General features: G+C 41.2%; 2 protein-coding genes across 7 annotated transcripts; both read left to right on the top strand.

Moving 5' to 3' along the window:
- Nucleotides 1–11: 11 nt before the first annotated feature.
- Nucleotides 12–7,087, top strand: LOC129840296 (transmembrane protein 237B-like). 6 transcript variants are annotated; one of them, XM_055908093.1, is made up of 15 exons: nt 110–190; nt 994–1,157; nt 1,389–1,430; nt 2,650–2,681; nt 2,808–2,821; nt 2,930–3,001; nt 3,253–3,390; nt 3,950–4,049; nt 4,396–4,553; nt 4,817–4,940; nt 5,174–5,365; nt 5,714–5,787; nt 5,941–6,028; nt 6,217–6,338; nt 6,843–7,087. In XM_055908093.1, the coding sequence occupies exons 2-15, from the start codon at nt 1,137–1,139 to the stop codon at nt 6,905–6,907; spliced, it is 1,242 nt and encodes a 413-aa protein (XP_055764068.1). In that variant the 5' UTR covers nt 110–190; nt 994–1,136; the 3' UTR covers nt 6,908–7,087. The 6 variants fall into 6 exon arrangements, with proteins under 6 accessions (XP_055764070.1, XP_055764065.1, XP_055764064.1 ...); XM_055908090.1 differs by lacking the exon at nt 994–1,157 and having other exon boundaries at nt 15–190; nt 3,256–3,390; XM_055908089.1 differs by lacking the exon at nt 994–1,157 and having other exon boundaries at nt 16–190.
- Nucleotides 7,088–11,373: 4,286 nt separating this feature from the next.
- LOC129840523 (cytochrome P450 20A1-like) lies at nt 11,374–16,498 on the top strand. Its single transcript, XM_055908446.1, has 13 exons — nt 11,374–11,789; nt 12,152–12,201; nt 12,441–12,607; nt 12,826–12,971; nt 13,394–13,561; nt 13,666–13,744; nt 14,050–14,162; nt 14,316–14,370; nt 14,549–14,669; nt 14,982–15,093; nt 15,240–15,304; nt 15,397–15,486; nt 15,707–16,498. Exons 1-13 carry the CDS (start codon nt 11,718–11,720, stop codon nt 15,855–15,857), a joined length of 1,389 nt encoding a protein of 462 aa, XP_055764421.1. The 5' UTR covers nt 11,374–11,717; the 3' UTR covers nt 15,858–16,498.
- The last annotated feature ends 136 nt before the right edge of the window (nt 16,499–16,634 follow it).

Here is a 16,634-nt window from a genome sequence, read left to right on the forward strand (position 1 = left end):
GAGAGGAGAGGGGGAGGAGAGGACATAAAAGGATAACAAACAGATGGAGGGCAGGGCATCGTAAAAGAGGGAATGGAGAACAACATGGATGAGGAGTGGCTGTAACCTTTGGCTGCTACTTCTGAAGATACCCTCTGCTCTCAAGTGGAATTTGTTTTGGATTGGATTTATTGTTTTGTTTTGTTTAGTGGTGAGTTTGAGAGACTCATACAGATACTGTCCTTGTGTCTGCTTGAATCTGTTGTTGAATAATTAGCATATTCAAGGCTATGATGGAGCTGGATTAAACCAAAAATCATGTGTCTGTTTTTCTCTAAAATTGTGTGCGTAGTTGGAGATCATGTATTGATGTGCTACACAGGCATGCTATGAGAGTTTGTAGGTTAACCTCATCTTTCGTTTACAATTAGAGCAAATAATTGTCCATGCTGAATTTCTGTATTTTCTTAATGTTTTTATTTTATTTAATTAATGTTAATATTATTTAAAAATAATATTAATGCCAAAGAATGTAAATTCAAGTGCTCAAGATTGGTACTATGTTTCAGTATGAAGGTGAGCAAGTAGGTGGAGTTTTGTGCTCACCATTTGAACACAATGTTTTCATAATACTGAAGGGTAAAAAATATAATAAAAAACTTGAGCTGGCACACACCCAGAGTAACGGCGAATAAACTATAAAAAGTAAATTCACCCTGAAGAAGGCACAGTGATGCCGAAAGGTTGGTGATTTACACAATATATTACTGGGAGTTTATAGACGGAGTGTGCGACTCTATTTTTATAGTTTATAATACTGAAGGATGCCTCAGTAACATAATGGGATTTGGAATAATAAAAGATATGATGTATACTGTTACTCATTTTTAAAATACAATTTTGTGTGTGAACACGACTTTTTGAATATGTGTTTGTGTGGCTTTCTGTGTCAACAAGTGCAGAAGAGAGAAGGCTTTTATTTTGAAAACAGGATGTTCCTTTTTGTGTTCTCAGCTAAAAATCACTGTCATGGCAAGGTCGGGTAAACAGCGTGGCAACCAACATGCAGACGTTACAAGCCCAAAACGTTTTAACAGCTAGGTAGCTAACTAGCTAGTTCTTATCTGGGTTCTGTTTTAAAAGAGTATCGCGCAGAAATGAACACAGGAGGATTCCAGGTATGTAGCTAGCTAATTTAGCTAGCTAGTTTAATATTGTAAAGGTCGGAACACAAGGATGCTCTAGTTTAAATGTGCTAGCTAATTTAGCCGACTAACGTTACCTAGGTATCATTTGCTAACGTTATCTTAGTTAGCTATAACTATGTATCTATAAATTCGTTATAACGAGTGATTTTCTTTCATATTCCAGTTGCCCAGTTTGTTTTTTAATCAAAAATATTTATTTAGGCACAAAACACGCGACGGAGGGACCTCCCGCCTCTTCCACAGGTACCTACCATTAGCCGCGCATACTACACTTACACGACCATCCATATCATACATCTTAAGTGTATTTCGACTTGTAACTAGCTAGTATGCAGCACGTTGGTAGCCTATGAGCACACTGCTCTCAGACAGACAGTTTCCATAGGTCTCTCTGGTTTCTGCACTCAGCAACCTGCAGAGGGCCCAACAACAACAAAGCAGGGGCCTTGCTGCAGAACCATACAGCATTAGGAGCAAAGGTCAACAACACCATGAAGAGGTGGATGTAGCTAATGTCACTTCTAAACGGCGGCCCATATGGGAGGGAAATAAAACATGGCCCTAATAATCATCAACATTGTTCTTACACCAAATTATTACATCAATAAAGGTGTAGTTTAGTGTAGGCTATTTTTGTTGAGGGTCTTCTTCACGTCATACCTCAAGGGGTCAAATCCCTCAGGTCTGAATAGTCTGATCTGATCTATGCATTGATTGGTTGGTATTCCAGTACCTTGGCAGATGCCTACTGCAGATTTAGCCCAGGATTAGGCAGGTGTCACCAAGGCTGTGGCACAGGAATATCCTCAGAGCCCTTCCTGATTCTTGGATGTAATGGTGAGAAAACAACTCACGGTAAGTTCTCTTTCATTCACAGTCCTGGGCCTAGTTTTGGGAAACCGGGCCATGGTATTATTGGATCTTCTAACTGTATGAAAAGGACTCTTTTCTGAGTACAGGTTGTTGAGTTTTGGAGGATTTTATTGTTAAGATAAATTGGAGAAATGTACTGTTTGAGACTGGGAGTGTTATCTACTTTGAAAGCAAGTTTTGTAGAGAGCTTTGTACAACCACTTGCTCGGTTCCGTTGTTCCTTGGTTCCCCTCTGTTCCTATCTCTTGGCATGTATGGATTGAGGGCCTTCCAAGAGTGCAGCGGTCTAAGGCAGTGCTAGAGGCGTCACTACAGACCTTGGTTCGTTCCCAGGTTGTGTCACAACCGGCCGTGATCGGGAGTCCCATAGGGCGGCGCACAATTGGCCCAGCGTCGTCCGGGTTAGGGGAGGGTTCGGGCCGGGGGTGTAGGCAGTCATTGTAAATAAGAATTCGTTCTTAACTGACTTGCCTAGTTAAATAAAGGTAAAACATATTTTTTGAAATAATTAAGTATATTAACTAATCTTTAAGGAGTGTTATGTAAGATGTTGTCCAAGCCTCATTCTCTTCTTCCTTGTCCTCTTTAGCGTGGACAGCGTGCCCTGCCCCCCATGTCAAGGTGAGTCTCGCCTCCTTATGCTGTTGTTCTGCTGGGATAAATGAGTTGAAACAGTATCACATCTCTCTCTCTCTCACGCTCTCTCTTTCCCTTTTTTATGTATGGCATTTTAACAACTGCATGAAGTCAAGATACAGGTGGTGAGTTGCCTTCAGAAGGATGTTGTAATAGATAATTTAACTATTGAATTTAGGTTGGTGCTGCTGGCTTGGATATAGTTTTCTTAACCTGTTTTGTCTCCTATGTAGACGAGATGCCGATCCCTAAAAGCAAGAGGAAGAAGTTGAAGAGTCAGGTGGATGGTGTAGAAAGCCCAGAGGGTGGGTGGAAAAGGAATAGTTCCAAGGAATTGTTCTCGGGAGCTCCTTCTGTTGAACTGCTGGTGAACAGCGTTGTTCCAGATTTTGAAGGCAACTTGCCTTTAAGTTTCAAGCTATCAATTAATTATAAAGCTTGCATTCCACTGTCAAATAATAATGTATAAACTGTTGAAGTACTAGTAATGACTTGAGCCACATAGTAAGTACACCTCAAGTATATAATAAGAGAGTTGTGTTGTTTGTATGTGCAGCAGACCCAGGGATGGAGATGGCCCAGATGGGGGGTCTGAGCAGTCGCAGGTCATCTGAGGTCATCCAGGCCTTGAACACCGAGTCGCAGGAAGCTGCACCACAGAGAAGGAAGAAGAAGAAAAAGGCAGCGACCGTAGGTAAACAGCATGCCTGACTATAGCTAAACAACATGCCTGACTATAGGTATAAACAACATATCTGACTATAGGTATAAACAACATATCTGACTATAGGTATAAACAACATATCTGACTATAGGTATAAACAACATATCTGACTATAGGTATAAACAACATATCTGACTATAGGTATAAACAACATATCTGACTATAGGTATAAACAACATATCTGACTATAGGTATAAACAACATATCTGGTAAACAGCAGGCATGACTATAGGTAAACAGCAGGACTGACTATAGGTTAACAGCAGGCCAGACTATAGGTAAACAACATGCCTCGGGGGAACCATATACCTACTCTTCCTACATTTGTAACTCAAACATTATCTTGTTTGTGTATTATTTATTCTATCACTTCTGCATGGTTAAGAATATATTCCACTTATATTCAATACATTCCGTTCTGTTTTACCATAACCATTTATAGGCTATATGTCATAGTTGTACTTACTGTATTTGTGAAATGTATTAAGTTACATGTGGAGCGTTGTTCATTCGCTTGTTTGTGTCTCAGACCTGGAGGATGACCAGGCTGACCTGGTGAACGGGGATGGACTGGTCCAGAACACAGCAGAGGCAGAGGAAGAAGTGACCAAAAAACCCAAGAGGAAGAAGTAAGAGACACTATAATATGGCCTATCTATTCTACGGTATCTTAGTCATTTAATGTTTACACATTTGGCATTACTCATCTCATACGTATATACTGTTTTCTATACTATTCTACGGTATCTTAGTCTGTTCCGCTGTTACATCACTCGTCCATATGTATATAGTCTTCATTCATTTCTACTTAGATTTGTGTGTATGTTGTGTAATTTATTAGATATTACTTGTTAGATATCACTGCATTGTCGGAGCTAGAAGCACAAACATTTCGCTACACCCGCAATAACATCTGCTAATCACATGTATGTGACAAATCAAATTGGATTGATCTATGGTGTTTCGACTCCCTAGGAAGTCGAAAGTGTCAGAGACGCAGTACGTCAACGAGCTTGATGTAGAGGACGATGACATTATCACAGACGCTCAGCCACCCATCCCCCAGCATTCCCTGTTCTCTGCTCCCCTGGGACAGAGCCAGCCTGTGGGGAAGGTGTTTGTAGAGAGGAGCAGTGAGTGTCCCCCTTCCTTCTGTTATTTTATGTTAGCTGTACATGGTAGAGTTTAAGAGTATAGGTTCGTTTCCAGGACACAGATGAATTAACCTAGTCCTGGACTATCAAACAATTGCAATGGAAAACCTCTATTGGAAGCCTTACTTGGTCGAGGACTAGTCTTGCGTGTGTCTTGAAAAATTGGCCTAATATGAATTCTTTGGACATCCTTGTGTGTCCTGTCTTCTATGTTGGAAAATGGTGTGTTGTTTAACTTTCAGAGAGGTTTCAAGCGGCCGATCGGTCAGACAGGCCGAAGCCCAGCGATCAGGTGGACAACTTAATGGACATCCAGCAGATGTGGACCACCAAGGATGTGTCTGTTAGGGTACATGGTGGCTTCAGGTGTGTGTGTGTGTGTGTGTGTGTGTGTGTGTGTGTGTGTGTGTGTGTGTGTGTGTGTGTGTGTGTGTGTGTGTGTGTGTGTGTGTGTGTGTGTGTGTGTGTGTGTGTGTGTGTGTGTGTGTGTGTGTGCAGGTGTCTGTTTGAAAGACTGTGTGTTTGTGCGTGTGTGAGTCTACCTGTGTGTGTGTGAATGTTCCCTCAATATCACATCTCTCTATCTCTCTAATATACAGGGGGATTGGGCTGTTCTGCCACGGCTTCCTAGCAGGCTATGCAGTGTGGAACATCATAGTGATCTATGCCCTGGCAGGAAAACATCTCACTACTCTGCCTAACCTACTGCAGCAGTACCACAGCCTGGCCTACCCTGCACAGTCTCTCTTCTACCTGCTACTGGCTATAAGCACTGTGTCAGCCTTTGACAGGTAAGGAGGTGGGTGTCTGTGTGGCACATTGTTGTTATTTTGGGTCAGGTCCAAAATAAATGTGCCCTTTGTTGTGAAAATATGGAAGCCTGTGGCTAGAGCTAGGAGGTGTTTGTGTGTGTGTGTATGTATACAACACACTGTCGTTCTGTTCCATCAATGGACCCCCTCACAAACACATACACAGACACACACATCTCCTTTCTCTAGCTACAGGCTTGCACATTTTACAACAAACCCTAGTGTGTGTGTGTGTGTGTGTGTGTGTGTGTGTGTGTGTGTGTGTGTGTGTGTGTGTGTGTGTGTGTGTGTGTGTGTGTGTGGAGACTCATTCTCTTTCCATTTCAGGGTGAATCTGGCCAAAGGTGCCATGGCTATGAGAGAGTTTGTCACCCTGGACCCAGTTGCTCTAGCCTCTTTCTGTGAGTGAAAACATCTTTACAGCATGTTACTCTATTCATTCAGGACAGACAGAGCCAACCTGTATATGATGCGGCCAGCCCAGCAAGCACTTTGTCGCTCTGGCCTTGGCAAACGGTCATTTCACTGAAGTAACTTTCCCTCTCCTCCTTTAGTGTACTTCTCAGCTCTGGTCCTCTCTCTCAGCCAACAGATGACCAGTGACCGCATCAACCTGTACCCCAGTGCTAATGAGACCTTATGGTGTGCTAACTAACTGTTCTTATTATCTTGATATTAACATAAGTTAGTTCTTGTATATTGATTATCCTACTCAGCAGTATCACTGTTGGGAGTCGGAGAGAAGAGAACCCCCTTTTCTTCTGTTCCTCTGACTCCAGCCAAACAAACAAAAAAGCATTGTGACTTTTACAACCCCCTCCCCTCTCCAGGCCTCCTGGGTCAGAGCAACAGATCCTGAACCCGTGGATCATAGTAAACCTGGTGGTGGCTGTGCTGGTGGGAATGGCCTGGATCTTCATCTCTGCCAGGCCTGAGATGGACTACACCGAAGGTGAGGCTGAAGTTTTTTTATTTTGTTTTTGTCGATTTAATTAAACAAACAGCAACTTAACATTTCCACAGACGTAGTTCCACATGACATTGACAGAGACTTACTGCTCAACAGTCACAATAAACAGAGGCGAAAGAAAAAAGACTACGAAAAACAACAACACCTACTCAGGCGTACATTAATTGCGACAGACATTGTTGACATGCTCAGTCCTATATGTTACCACGGTCTCAATACTTATCTATATATATTGTTTAATATGTTTTGTATACACCATACTGAAATTGTATGCACCATAGATATATAATTACTAGAAGGAGCAAAGCACCTCAGACAGACCACAGCAATTTGACTGGATTGTACACACACTTAGCAACCTTACCGAATGACACACATGTTAGTCCCTTCAGAGATGTGTTTTCATTTTTCATGTGTATAAAAGCTTTGTATGTCAGTTGCCTTTAGAAAGAACATGGGCTTCTAATCTCTCTATCTCCTAACCAGGATTCCTAATGGGTATGGAGATCGAGTCCTTGAGACCAGAGGAGAAATCAGAAATGTCTACTTGAGGAATATTTTTTTTAAATTTAGCTGGCACATCTTTTTTTGTATCGTATTTTATCAGCCAGCACAAAATGTACACGTTGTTTGTGGCAATAAGCAGTTTATTTTTGTATGACCCCAATGTGTGCTTGTTTTGTCAAATGTATTGATTACCATTGGAAATAATAAAAATGTTATCCCACTGAGATGCTTCTAAATTTCATTTTGGGGACATTAAACCAAACATACCATTTGTAGTGTATGGCTGTGTCTTGTTATATACCACACCATTAAATAGAGTGCCTTCAGAAAGAATTCAACTGTAACTCAGCCACCTAGGAACATTCACGGTCTTCTTGGTAAGCAACTCCAGTGTAGATTTGGCCTTGTGTTTTAGGTTATTGTCCTGCTGAAAGGTGAATTAATCTCCCAGTGTGGTGGAAAGCAGATTGAAATCAGGTTTTTCTCAAATTTTGCCGTGTCCATTCCGCTGATTAATTTATTTTTTATCTGGAAAAACTCCCCAGTCTTTAATGATTACATGCATACCCATAACATGATGCAACCACCACTATGCTTGAAAATATGGAGTGGTACTCAGTAATGTGTTGTTGGATTTGCCCCAAACACAACACTTCGTATTCAGGACAAAAGGTGAATTGCTTTGCCACATTTTTTACAGTATTACTTTAGTGCCTTGTTGCAAACTGGATGCATGTTTGGAATACTTGTATTCTGTACAGGTTTCCTTCTTTTCACTGTCAATTAGGTTAGTATTGTGGAGTAACTACAGTGTTGATCCATTCTCAGTTTTCTATCACAGCCATTAAATTCAAGCTGTTTTAAAGTCACTATTGGCCTCATGGTAAAATCCCTGAGAGGTTTCCTTCCTCTCTGGCAACTGAGTTAGTAAGGACGTCAGCATCTTTATAGTGACTGGGTGTATTGATACACCAGCCAAAGTATAATTAATAACTTCACCACGTGCAAAGGGATATTCAATATCTGCTTTGTATTTATACCTATCATCTACCAATAGGTGCCCTTCTTTGTGAGGCATTGGAAAACCTCCCATGTCATTGTGATTGAATCTGTGTTTGAAGTTCACTGCTTGACTGAGGGACCTTACAGATAATTGTGTGTGGGATACAGAGATGAGGTAGTCGTTCAAAAATCATGTAAACACTTATTGAACACAGAGTCCATGCAACTTATGTGACTTAAGCTGATTTTTTGACTCCTATTTTGGCTTGCCATAACAAAGGGGTTTAATACTTATTGACTCAAGACATTACAGCTTTTCAATTTTTATTAATTAGTATATATTTTCAAAAAACCTAATTCCACGTTGACATTATAGGCTATTGTGTGTAGGCCAGGGACACAAAAACCTCTAAACTTAATCGATTTTAAATTCAGGCTGTAACACAATTTATTTAGGAAAAAGTCAAGGAGTGTGAATACATTCTGAAGGCTCTGTATACCACACAATTAAACCAGACCATTACCACACTGTTAAATCAAATCCTGTTAAATGTGTTGCCCTGGAACTAAGGCTGGCACAAAAATCGCATAGTCGTGTACCCGACAATGATGGACAATAACCGTGACATTTGAAAATAAATATTGTCATAATCGTCTTGACATTCATTGTGGGACGGAGGATTCAACTTTATTCACAAGTAGATTGTTTACCCAATAGCAGTTCTTCATTATTAAATGAGGGTAAAGTTAGTAATCATTTTATTAACAGAACAGCATGGTGGAAAGAAGATTATTTTCCAAAAGTTCCAGGCGATCAAAACCATTCGTTTTTGAGATGTGCTGTACGTATGAGATATGTCGTACAGTGGCGAGTTTAGCATGTGAATCAAGGTGGGGCAAAAATTAATACAAAAGTGGGATGCATGCCAGCAGTCACTACGCAACACTAAACAATACGTGAATTACACTTTAAAGGTGACAAACTGTTAGGGCCTACATAAAGCTGTCCCAACAGCAGTCCCAACACCCGCTACACCTGGCTATCAGTGGAGCCTTGTCTGGCAGCGAAACAGTTCATTCAGCCTCATTCACTGCCTTTAAAAAAAACTGCTGATATGGCTGACTTGCTTAAACAAATGTGTTTTTACTGACATTTGAGATGTACAAACTATGGCATAAGGGGACAACAAACGAATAAAATGAAATCCGTAATTTCGATTGAGACATTAATGAGCGAGCCAGGACAGATTTAGTCAATATAACTACTTGTTCAGCACTTTTGAAATGTACAGCGACAGAGTTCAGAACATGGGCGGTTCTTACAGTGTTTCCCCTGAATACCAAGTCAGAACTGTAGGATAAATAAAGGGGGCATATAAGCAGACAATGAAAGCACATACAATATTCGATGATTACATTCTCAAAAACAGGTTATAGGCTACATGTGCACCACCGAGCCAAAACAGTAAATGTAATCTAAATTAAGAGTTGAAAATATACCAAATTATTAGGGTGAGGCACATGGGCTACTAACAGCTTACTACACAACATACACTTAGTATTACTTTCTTAGCTACAGTACACACATCTCCCTGGCATATTACATAATTTATGCAGCAGCATATAAGACATTTTTGGACTCACCTTGTTGTGATGTGCTCACTTGAACAGGAAGGTGGTGCTGCGGTCCTTCGCGGGCAAATTTTGTCATCAAAGAACGACAAAGAGGCCGGATTTACAATTCCGGATTTACAAGGCGAGTCCAAAAATGTATTATATGCTGCTGCATAAATGATGCAATATGCCAGGGAGATATGTATACTGTAGCTAAGAAAGTAATACTAAGTGCATGTTGTGTAGTAAGCTGTTAAGTAGCCCACTGTTGATAAAACGTTTACTGTTGACAGGAGAACAAGAGGAGACAGTAGGACGAGGTGGATAATTTTATAATATGGCCGTTTAATCACATGTAAAGATATCTTAGTAAAATCTTGCAGCAAGGCTCTTTCTGTCTGACTCGTATGGAATCGTCCGGAAAGAGGTAGTTTAAGCAGTTGTACAGTTTTATATAGACAACAAGCAAAGTAGGTTGACCTGGAAGTCTGGCCTTCCGATTGGTCGATCTGGGTCTTGGGTAGTCCTGAACAGGCCTGGTGTCAACGTTCCATTGGTTCCTGAGATAGTTCTTTGTCTTGAGCTCCAACCTTGAGTTGTGTGTGTCTGTGGTTATCATGGGGGAGGGGAATTATGTGTGTCTGTAGTTGGTGTCTTAATAAGTCCAGCATATTTTATTTTATTTTATTTTACCGTTATTTTACCGGGTAAGTTGACTGAGAACACGTTCTCATTTGCAGCAACGACCTGGGGAATAGTTACAGGGGAGAGGAGGGGGATGAATGAGCCAATTGTAAACTGGGGATTATTAGGTGACCATGATGGTTTGAGGGCCAGATTGGGAATTTAGCCAGGACACCGGGGTTAACACCCCTACTCTTACGATAAGTGCCATGGGATCTTTAATGACCTCAGAGAGTCAGGACACCCGTTTAACGTCCCATCCGAAAGACGGCACCCTACACAGGGCATATGTCCAAGAGAAATGAGGAGTATGTGTATTTTGTATAAAAGATGGCTCATGTTGAAATGTTGTTATTACTAGTTTCCAGTATCTATTACAATTTCTTACACCACCCTAATAATTTGGTCTATTTTCACCTTAATTTCACCTACTGTTCTGATTTGGTGGTGCACATGTAGCCTATAACCTGTTTTTGAGAAATGTAATCATCAAATATTGTAAGCGCTTTCACTGTCTGCTTATATGCCCCCTTTATTTATCCTGCAGGTTCTGACTTGGTGTGGCCCATGTTTTGAATCTGTCACTGTACATTTCCAAAAGTGCTGAACAAATAGTTATAATGACTACGTCAGTCCTAGCTTGCTCATTAATGTCTTCATCGAAATTACGGATTGCCTCTTATGCCATAGTTTGTACATCTCAATTGTCAGTAGAACCCACATTAGTTTAAGCAAGTCAGCCATATCAGCTATGTTTTTTTAAAAGGCAATAAAGGAGGCTGAAAGAACTGTTTCGCTGCCAGACTAGGCTCGGCAGTTGTATAGTGCAATCAATGTGCTGTTTAGTGTTGTGTTGTGTAGCGGCTTTGCTGGCATGCATCCCACATATATATATTTTTTGCCGCAACGAGATTTACATGCTAAAATCGCCACTGATGTGGATTATAATTAATGGGCATTTTTGTAGGGGTCTATTTATTTTATTTTTTATTGTAAGGGAAAATCAAGTCAGAAATTTTTGTGGAAAAATTACAAACTTCAGAAGACTTTTTAAACCTAAAATACACTACAAGTGTTTTCTTGCAACAGGGTGATCAGAGTAAGATACTAAAACTGTATCTGCTCTTCTCTATCTGCTCTCGTACTTATGATCTACCGACACTTTTGATATTGCCCAGAATATAAGTGTGCTGTTCCTATTTTTGGGAAATGGATCATTGCTTCCTCCCTTGCCTAGGTCTAAGTAGGCCTGGCTAGGACCAATCACTAAGTAATCTGGATAGGTGAAAATTAATCTTTCTACGGAATTAATTTTACCAATTGTGCTATGCCAGATCAAGTAGCTAGTAACGTTTTGTAGTTAGATTTTATCTGCTTCTGTGCGGTCTGATTTATCCATGCCCTCTGAGATGCATTGCTCTGGCATCACTGATTGTGCAGGCTTTGCAGTAGAACACGGAGTGGTGATGCTGCCGTAGACGTGGTCGCTATACCGTATGTATAGTATTCCTTTAGCTATCTATCTAAACGTTTTTTTGAGTAACACCAGCAAACATGCTGGACTTTGCGATATTTGCAGTGACTTTTGTCATCATTCTGATCGGCGCAGTCCTCTATTTGTATCCAGTAAGTCAATGCCTGTGCTTATATTAGCCAATATTTGCAACATCGTATATCCACCAATGTCATTACTAGCTACGTGTAAGCTGCTAACTTTGTGCACAGTTTTACAGTGACATGACAGTTAACAAATCACTGAACATATAATGCATCTACTTTTAGTACTCAAATGTTTCAGCAGTTTAAGTGAATTGTAGAACATATGGCAAAGGAGTGGACAAATATTTTGTTAAAAGCTCAAGTTTTTAGAGGTTACTGCCATGGACTTAGAATATGTAAACCCCACACCATTTCTTGTCATGTTTCATTTATGATATGTCTCTCTTGAAACTGAATGTAACATGCGTGATTATTTTTTTAAAATCAAGTCATCAAGAAGTGCTTCTGGTATACCAGGTCTCAACCCTACAGAAGAGAAGTGAGTAGCCTATGACCAGATGTGTTTTACAACTTTCTAAGTACTGTCTCTCTTTAGCACTCAGGTAAGGTCACCACACTTGACCTGAGCCTGTATTTATAAATCGTCTCTGTAGGAGTACTGATCCAGAATCAGATCCCCTTGTCTATTCATCTTCATATAAAAGGCAAAACTGATCCTAGTTCAGCACACATACACTAGGTTCATATTGGTTTATTTGTCTCATTCACTTAATCTAGGGATGGAAATCTACAAGACATAGTGAACCAAGGCAGTCTGCATGAGTTTCTGGCTAGCCTACATGGACAGTTTGGTCCTGTGGCATCCTTCTGGTTTGGAGGACGCCCTGTGGTCAGCTTGGGTTCAGTGGACCAGCTACGGCAGCACATCAACCCCAACAGGACTAGTGAGTATTGGGGAGGGAGGGGTAACATATGCTCTGTCCCTACTAACATACCACTTAAAATGCATGCTTAAAAGATTGCACCATTCTAAGTGGCATGCAGGTATCGATAGACGTTGTAACAGATTCAGGTGATTTCTGTTTTACATGTACAGTGTTGTTTTGAAATAAAGAAACAGTAACATGTTTTCCACTGTGACATCTTCTACCCTTACTTGTAGCGGACTCATTTGAGACAATTCTGAAGTCGTTGCTAGGGTACCAGTCAGGAATGGGTGGAGGGGCCACAGAGGCTGTAATGAGGAAGAAGTTGTATGAGAGTGCCGTCAACAACACCCTGAAGGAAAACTTTCCCCTTCTGCTGAAGGTTTGCCTCTTACACAATGGCTCATTTGGCAGTTTTGTATATTTGGCTGTAGTATTCTGCAATACTTTCTTATGTTTTTGTGTATCCATTTAGTATTTGTTTACTCAAAAGCTTTTTGTGCTCACTTCCCTGGGATGTTATAGTTTGGTAGCCTAGTGGTTAGATTGTTGGGCCAGTAACTGGAAGGTTGCTGGATTGAATCCCCGGGCTGACAAGGTAAAAATCTGTCGTTCTGCCCGGGTGCCGAAGACGTGGATGTCGATTAAGGCATCCCCCCGCACCTCTCTGATTCAGACGGGTTGGGTTAAATGCGGAAGACACATTTCAGTTGAATGCGTTCAGTTGGACAACTGACTAGGTATCCCCCTTTCCCATTGACACACACTCTCTGTCTCCCTCCCTTCCCTTTTGTCCTGTTCTAGCTGGTGGAGGAGTTAGTGGGGAAGTGGAAGTCTTTCCCTAAGGACCAGCACACACCCCTCTGTGCCCATCTGCTAGGATTGGCCATGAAGGCTGTCACTCAACTCGCTCTGGGTGACCGCTTCCGGAATGATGCTGAAGTCATCGGCTTCCGAAAGAACCATGAGGCAGTGAGTGAGCAGTCACATTTAAAGTCACCATTTCTTGTGAAAAGATGCCCATTACGACCTGTGTTGTTTGCAGATTTTCACTGATAATTCCCTTTACTTGTCAGATCTGGTCAGAGATCGGAAAAGGCTATTTGGACGGTTCCATGGAGAAGAGCTCCATCAGAAAGGAACACTATGAGAGAGGTGAGTGAGAACTAGTTCACTGCTATGGATCATATGTGTTACATGTACATCTCAGCATTAAGAGAACTTCCACTTCCTTACTGAATGTATCTGAAATAAAAAAGAGATTGTTAGAGTATCTCCCTATGTGTATAAATTCTCTGTCCTCGTGCTAAGTACATTCTTTTTTCCTAGCCACCGTGCTTCTACACCTGCATTGCTTGCTGTTTGGGGGTTTTAGGCTGGGTTTCTGTACAGCACTAAGATATCAGCTGATGTACGAAGGGCTATATAAATACATTTGATTTGATTATGTTTTTTTACAGCGCTGGCAGAAATGGAAACATTGCTGATGTCTGTGGCTAAAGACAGGAAAGAACAAAGGAGCCAGACAGCGTTTGTGGACGCTCTTCTCCAGTCCAACCTCACAGACAGACAGGTGATGCACAGATTCCTTGATTATAAGGAGAATGGACTCATAGGGGCAGAGCATAGAGCCTCCTGTTGCTGTTACTCACGTGTAGAGGAAAATAAAACTTTCTTCCTACTTTTGTTTGAATGAATTCTTGTTTTCATTGATTCTCTTTTGTAGGTGATGGAGGACAGCATGGTATTCACACTGGCAGGTTGTGTCATCACAGCTAATTGTGAGTACTAGTAATAAATAGATTATGCCTATCTACGTTAGAACTTGCAGCTTTTATGGTGTATCCAATCGTCATTATTTTCTGAACAAATAAAATCATATATTTGGTTAGTATTCTGTCAGAAAATCTTTCTCACAAACTGTTGATGTTTCTCTTTGTGGTTGTAATATTTTCCCAGTGTGCATCTGGGCAGTACACTTCCTGTCCACGTCAGAGGAAGTTCAGGAGAAGCTGCATCAGGAGCTGGAGGATGTTCTGGGCTCTGAGCCTGTCTCTCTGGATAAGATCCCACAGCTCAGGTGACCTCTGACTCTGTCTGACAGCCAAATAACATCAACGATGTGATGCAGTGTAATAGAGGTGTTTCAGATCCACTCTTGCATGATGAGTACCTTATATGAGACCTGAAGACTGGTGTGAGCTTCCTGAGCTGATGCCTAAGCTAACAGGGGCTAACAGCCTTGTGGTCCACATGACACCCGGGTTCAAACCCTGGTCGATCACACCAGAAGGGGCAGGTATCCTCATGGTATCCTCGTGGTGGCATGTCTTCAAGGTGTATTTATAGATACATTTTATCATGCCTATCAAATGCATCTTCTATACTATAGGTACTTCCAGCAGGTTTTGAACGAGACTGTGCGGACAGCCAAACTGACGCCCATCGCAGCCCAGCTCCAGGAAAATGAAGGGAAAGTCGACCAGCACATTATTCCTAAAGAGGTATCTTATTCTTCTCTTCCCTACTTAGTCCCTTTATTATCCACATCTCACTGTCACAGTCAGCAAGTGCTTGTGGATGTAAAATGAACAGAATTTTGAAGTTTAAAGTGAATAATGAAAACACTTTATTCCTATGTTTCTTTTAGACACTGGTGATCTATGCCCTTGGGGTAGTCCTACAGGATGCAGACACCTGGAGCCGTCCCTACAAGTCTGTTCATATGCATTTTTGCCAACTAAAGAGGCAATTTTTGCTGGATTTTTTTGGTACTGATTTTGATTTCTTGCACTTTGTCCATCCAGGTTTGACCCAGATCGATTCACAGAAGATTCAGCCAGGAAAAGCTTCTCTCTGCTTGGATTCTCAGGGAGTCAGGCCTGTCCTGAGCTGAGGTAACGGGGATGGGAAAGGATAGTGGCGTGCACTTGAGATTAACCAAGGGGCTAGGGCATTTTCTAGTTGTAATTACACAGGAGCAACTTCTTATACAGTTTTACCATATTTCTTCTACAGTATCAAATGAAAGGAAATGGAGAGGGAGTGTCACTACCAGGCAAATAAGGATGTGGGCTTGTAACTAACTTTTTATACCACCATTTTGCCACCTTTCAGGTTTGCATACACAGTGGCCACTGTCGTCCTCAGCACTGTAGTGCGCCAACTGAAGCTGCATCAGGTGAAGGGACAGGTGGTAGAGGCCAGATCTGAGCTGGTGTCAACGCCTAAAGATGACACATGGATCACTGTGAGCAGAAGAAGCTAAACTAACAGTGGACATTTGTCTCAAACTCCATCTGTGGAAGAGGAACTGTGTTATTTGGGAAGGTGCTTGTCAGTTAGCCTAGATTCTAGACCGAGTGGAACTGTTAAAATAACTTTAAACATGATGGCGCGCTTTGTAGGGCTATTTGTCAGTCAGCTCTTGAACATGGTTTTGATTAGCTCAAGTCATTGCCAATGGTGACTCGTCGTTTGAGCTACCACCTGAAGTAGCTTTTTGTTCCGCCTATTTCGATATGAGGATCAGTACCTATCTTTTCAAGTTACATGATCATTGATGTATTGTCTTAAACCTTGCCTTAAACCAACATTCCAGCTGAACTGCCTTCCAAAACACATGTTCCCCACTCCCCCAGATATATGGCATTTTTGACAGTTTATTTTTAAAATAAAGTTTACACTACTCTTGTGTTAGGATAGGAATATAATATTTTGCACATATGTTGCAGCCCTACTGTTTTGAGCATATCTTGCCACCTTCAAGACATCTTTGCCATTATTATCAACAAGTGCTCACTCTGTATCTGCAGGGTCTCTGGTTCAATCCCCAGCCCTGTTTCCCCTGTATTGCTACATTAGCATTGGTTGTTTAATTGTTTAAAATAAAAAATAATATTATTAACAGCCTTTTTCCAGGTGGTATTGTTTCCTTTCAAAACAGAATCTTGAGGTTTTCTCATAATTTACACCAGTCACAATGTAAATTGACAAGGAATTGAAAGAGCAAAGATCTAGGTATCATATCCACTTAAATTTGTCA

The sequence above is a fragment of the Salvelinus fontinalis genome, chromosome 41, assembly GCF_029448725.1.
Source record: "Salvelinus fontinalis isolate EN_2023a chromosome 41, ASM2944872v1, whole genome shotgun sequence".
NCBI classification, from domain to species: Eukaryota; Metazoa; Chordata; class Actinopteri; order Salmoniformes; family Salmonidae; genus Salvelinus; species Salvelinus fontinalis.

Excerpts from the sequence above, each read along its gene's own strand:
- LOC129840523 (XM_055908446.1), top strand. The coding sequence starts at position 11,718 with ATGCTGGACTTTGCGATATTTGCAGTGACTTTTGTCATCATTCTGATC. Across the intron at positions 12,608-12,825 it reads CATCAACCCCAACAGGACTA|CGGACTCATTTGAGACAATT; the intron begins GTGAGTATTGGG and ends CCTTACTTGTAG. Across the intron at positions 14,371-14,548 it reads TTGTGTCATCACAGCTAATT|TGTGCATCTGGGCAGTACAC; the intron begins GTGAGTACTAGT and ends ATATTTTCCCAG.
- LOC129840296 (XM_055908089.1), top strand. The coding sequence starts at position 89 with ATGAGGAGTGGCTGTAACCTTTGGCTGCTACTTCTGAAGATACCCTCT. Across the intron at positions 1,431-2,649 it reads ACCTCCCGCCTCTTCCACAG|CGTGGACAGCGTGCCCTGCC; the intron begins GTACCTACCATT and ends TGTCCTCTTTAG. Across the intron at positions 6,339-6,842 it reads TGAGATGGACTACACCGAAG|GATTCCTAATGGGTATGGAG; the intron begins GTGAGGCTGAAG and ends TCTCCTAACCAG.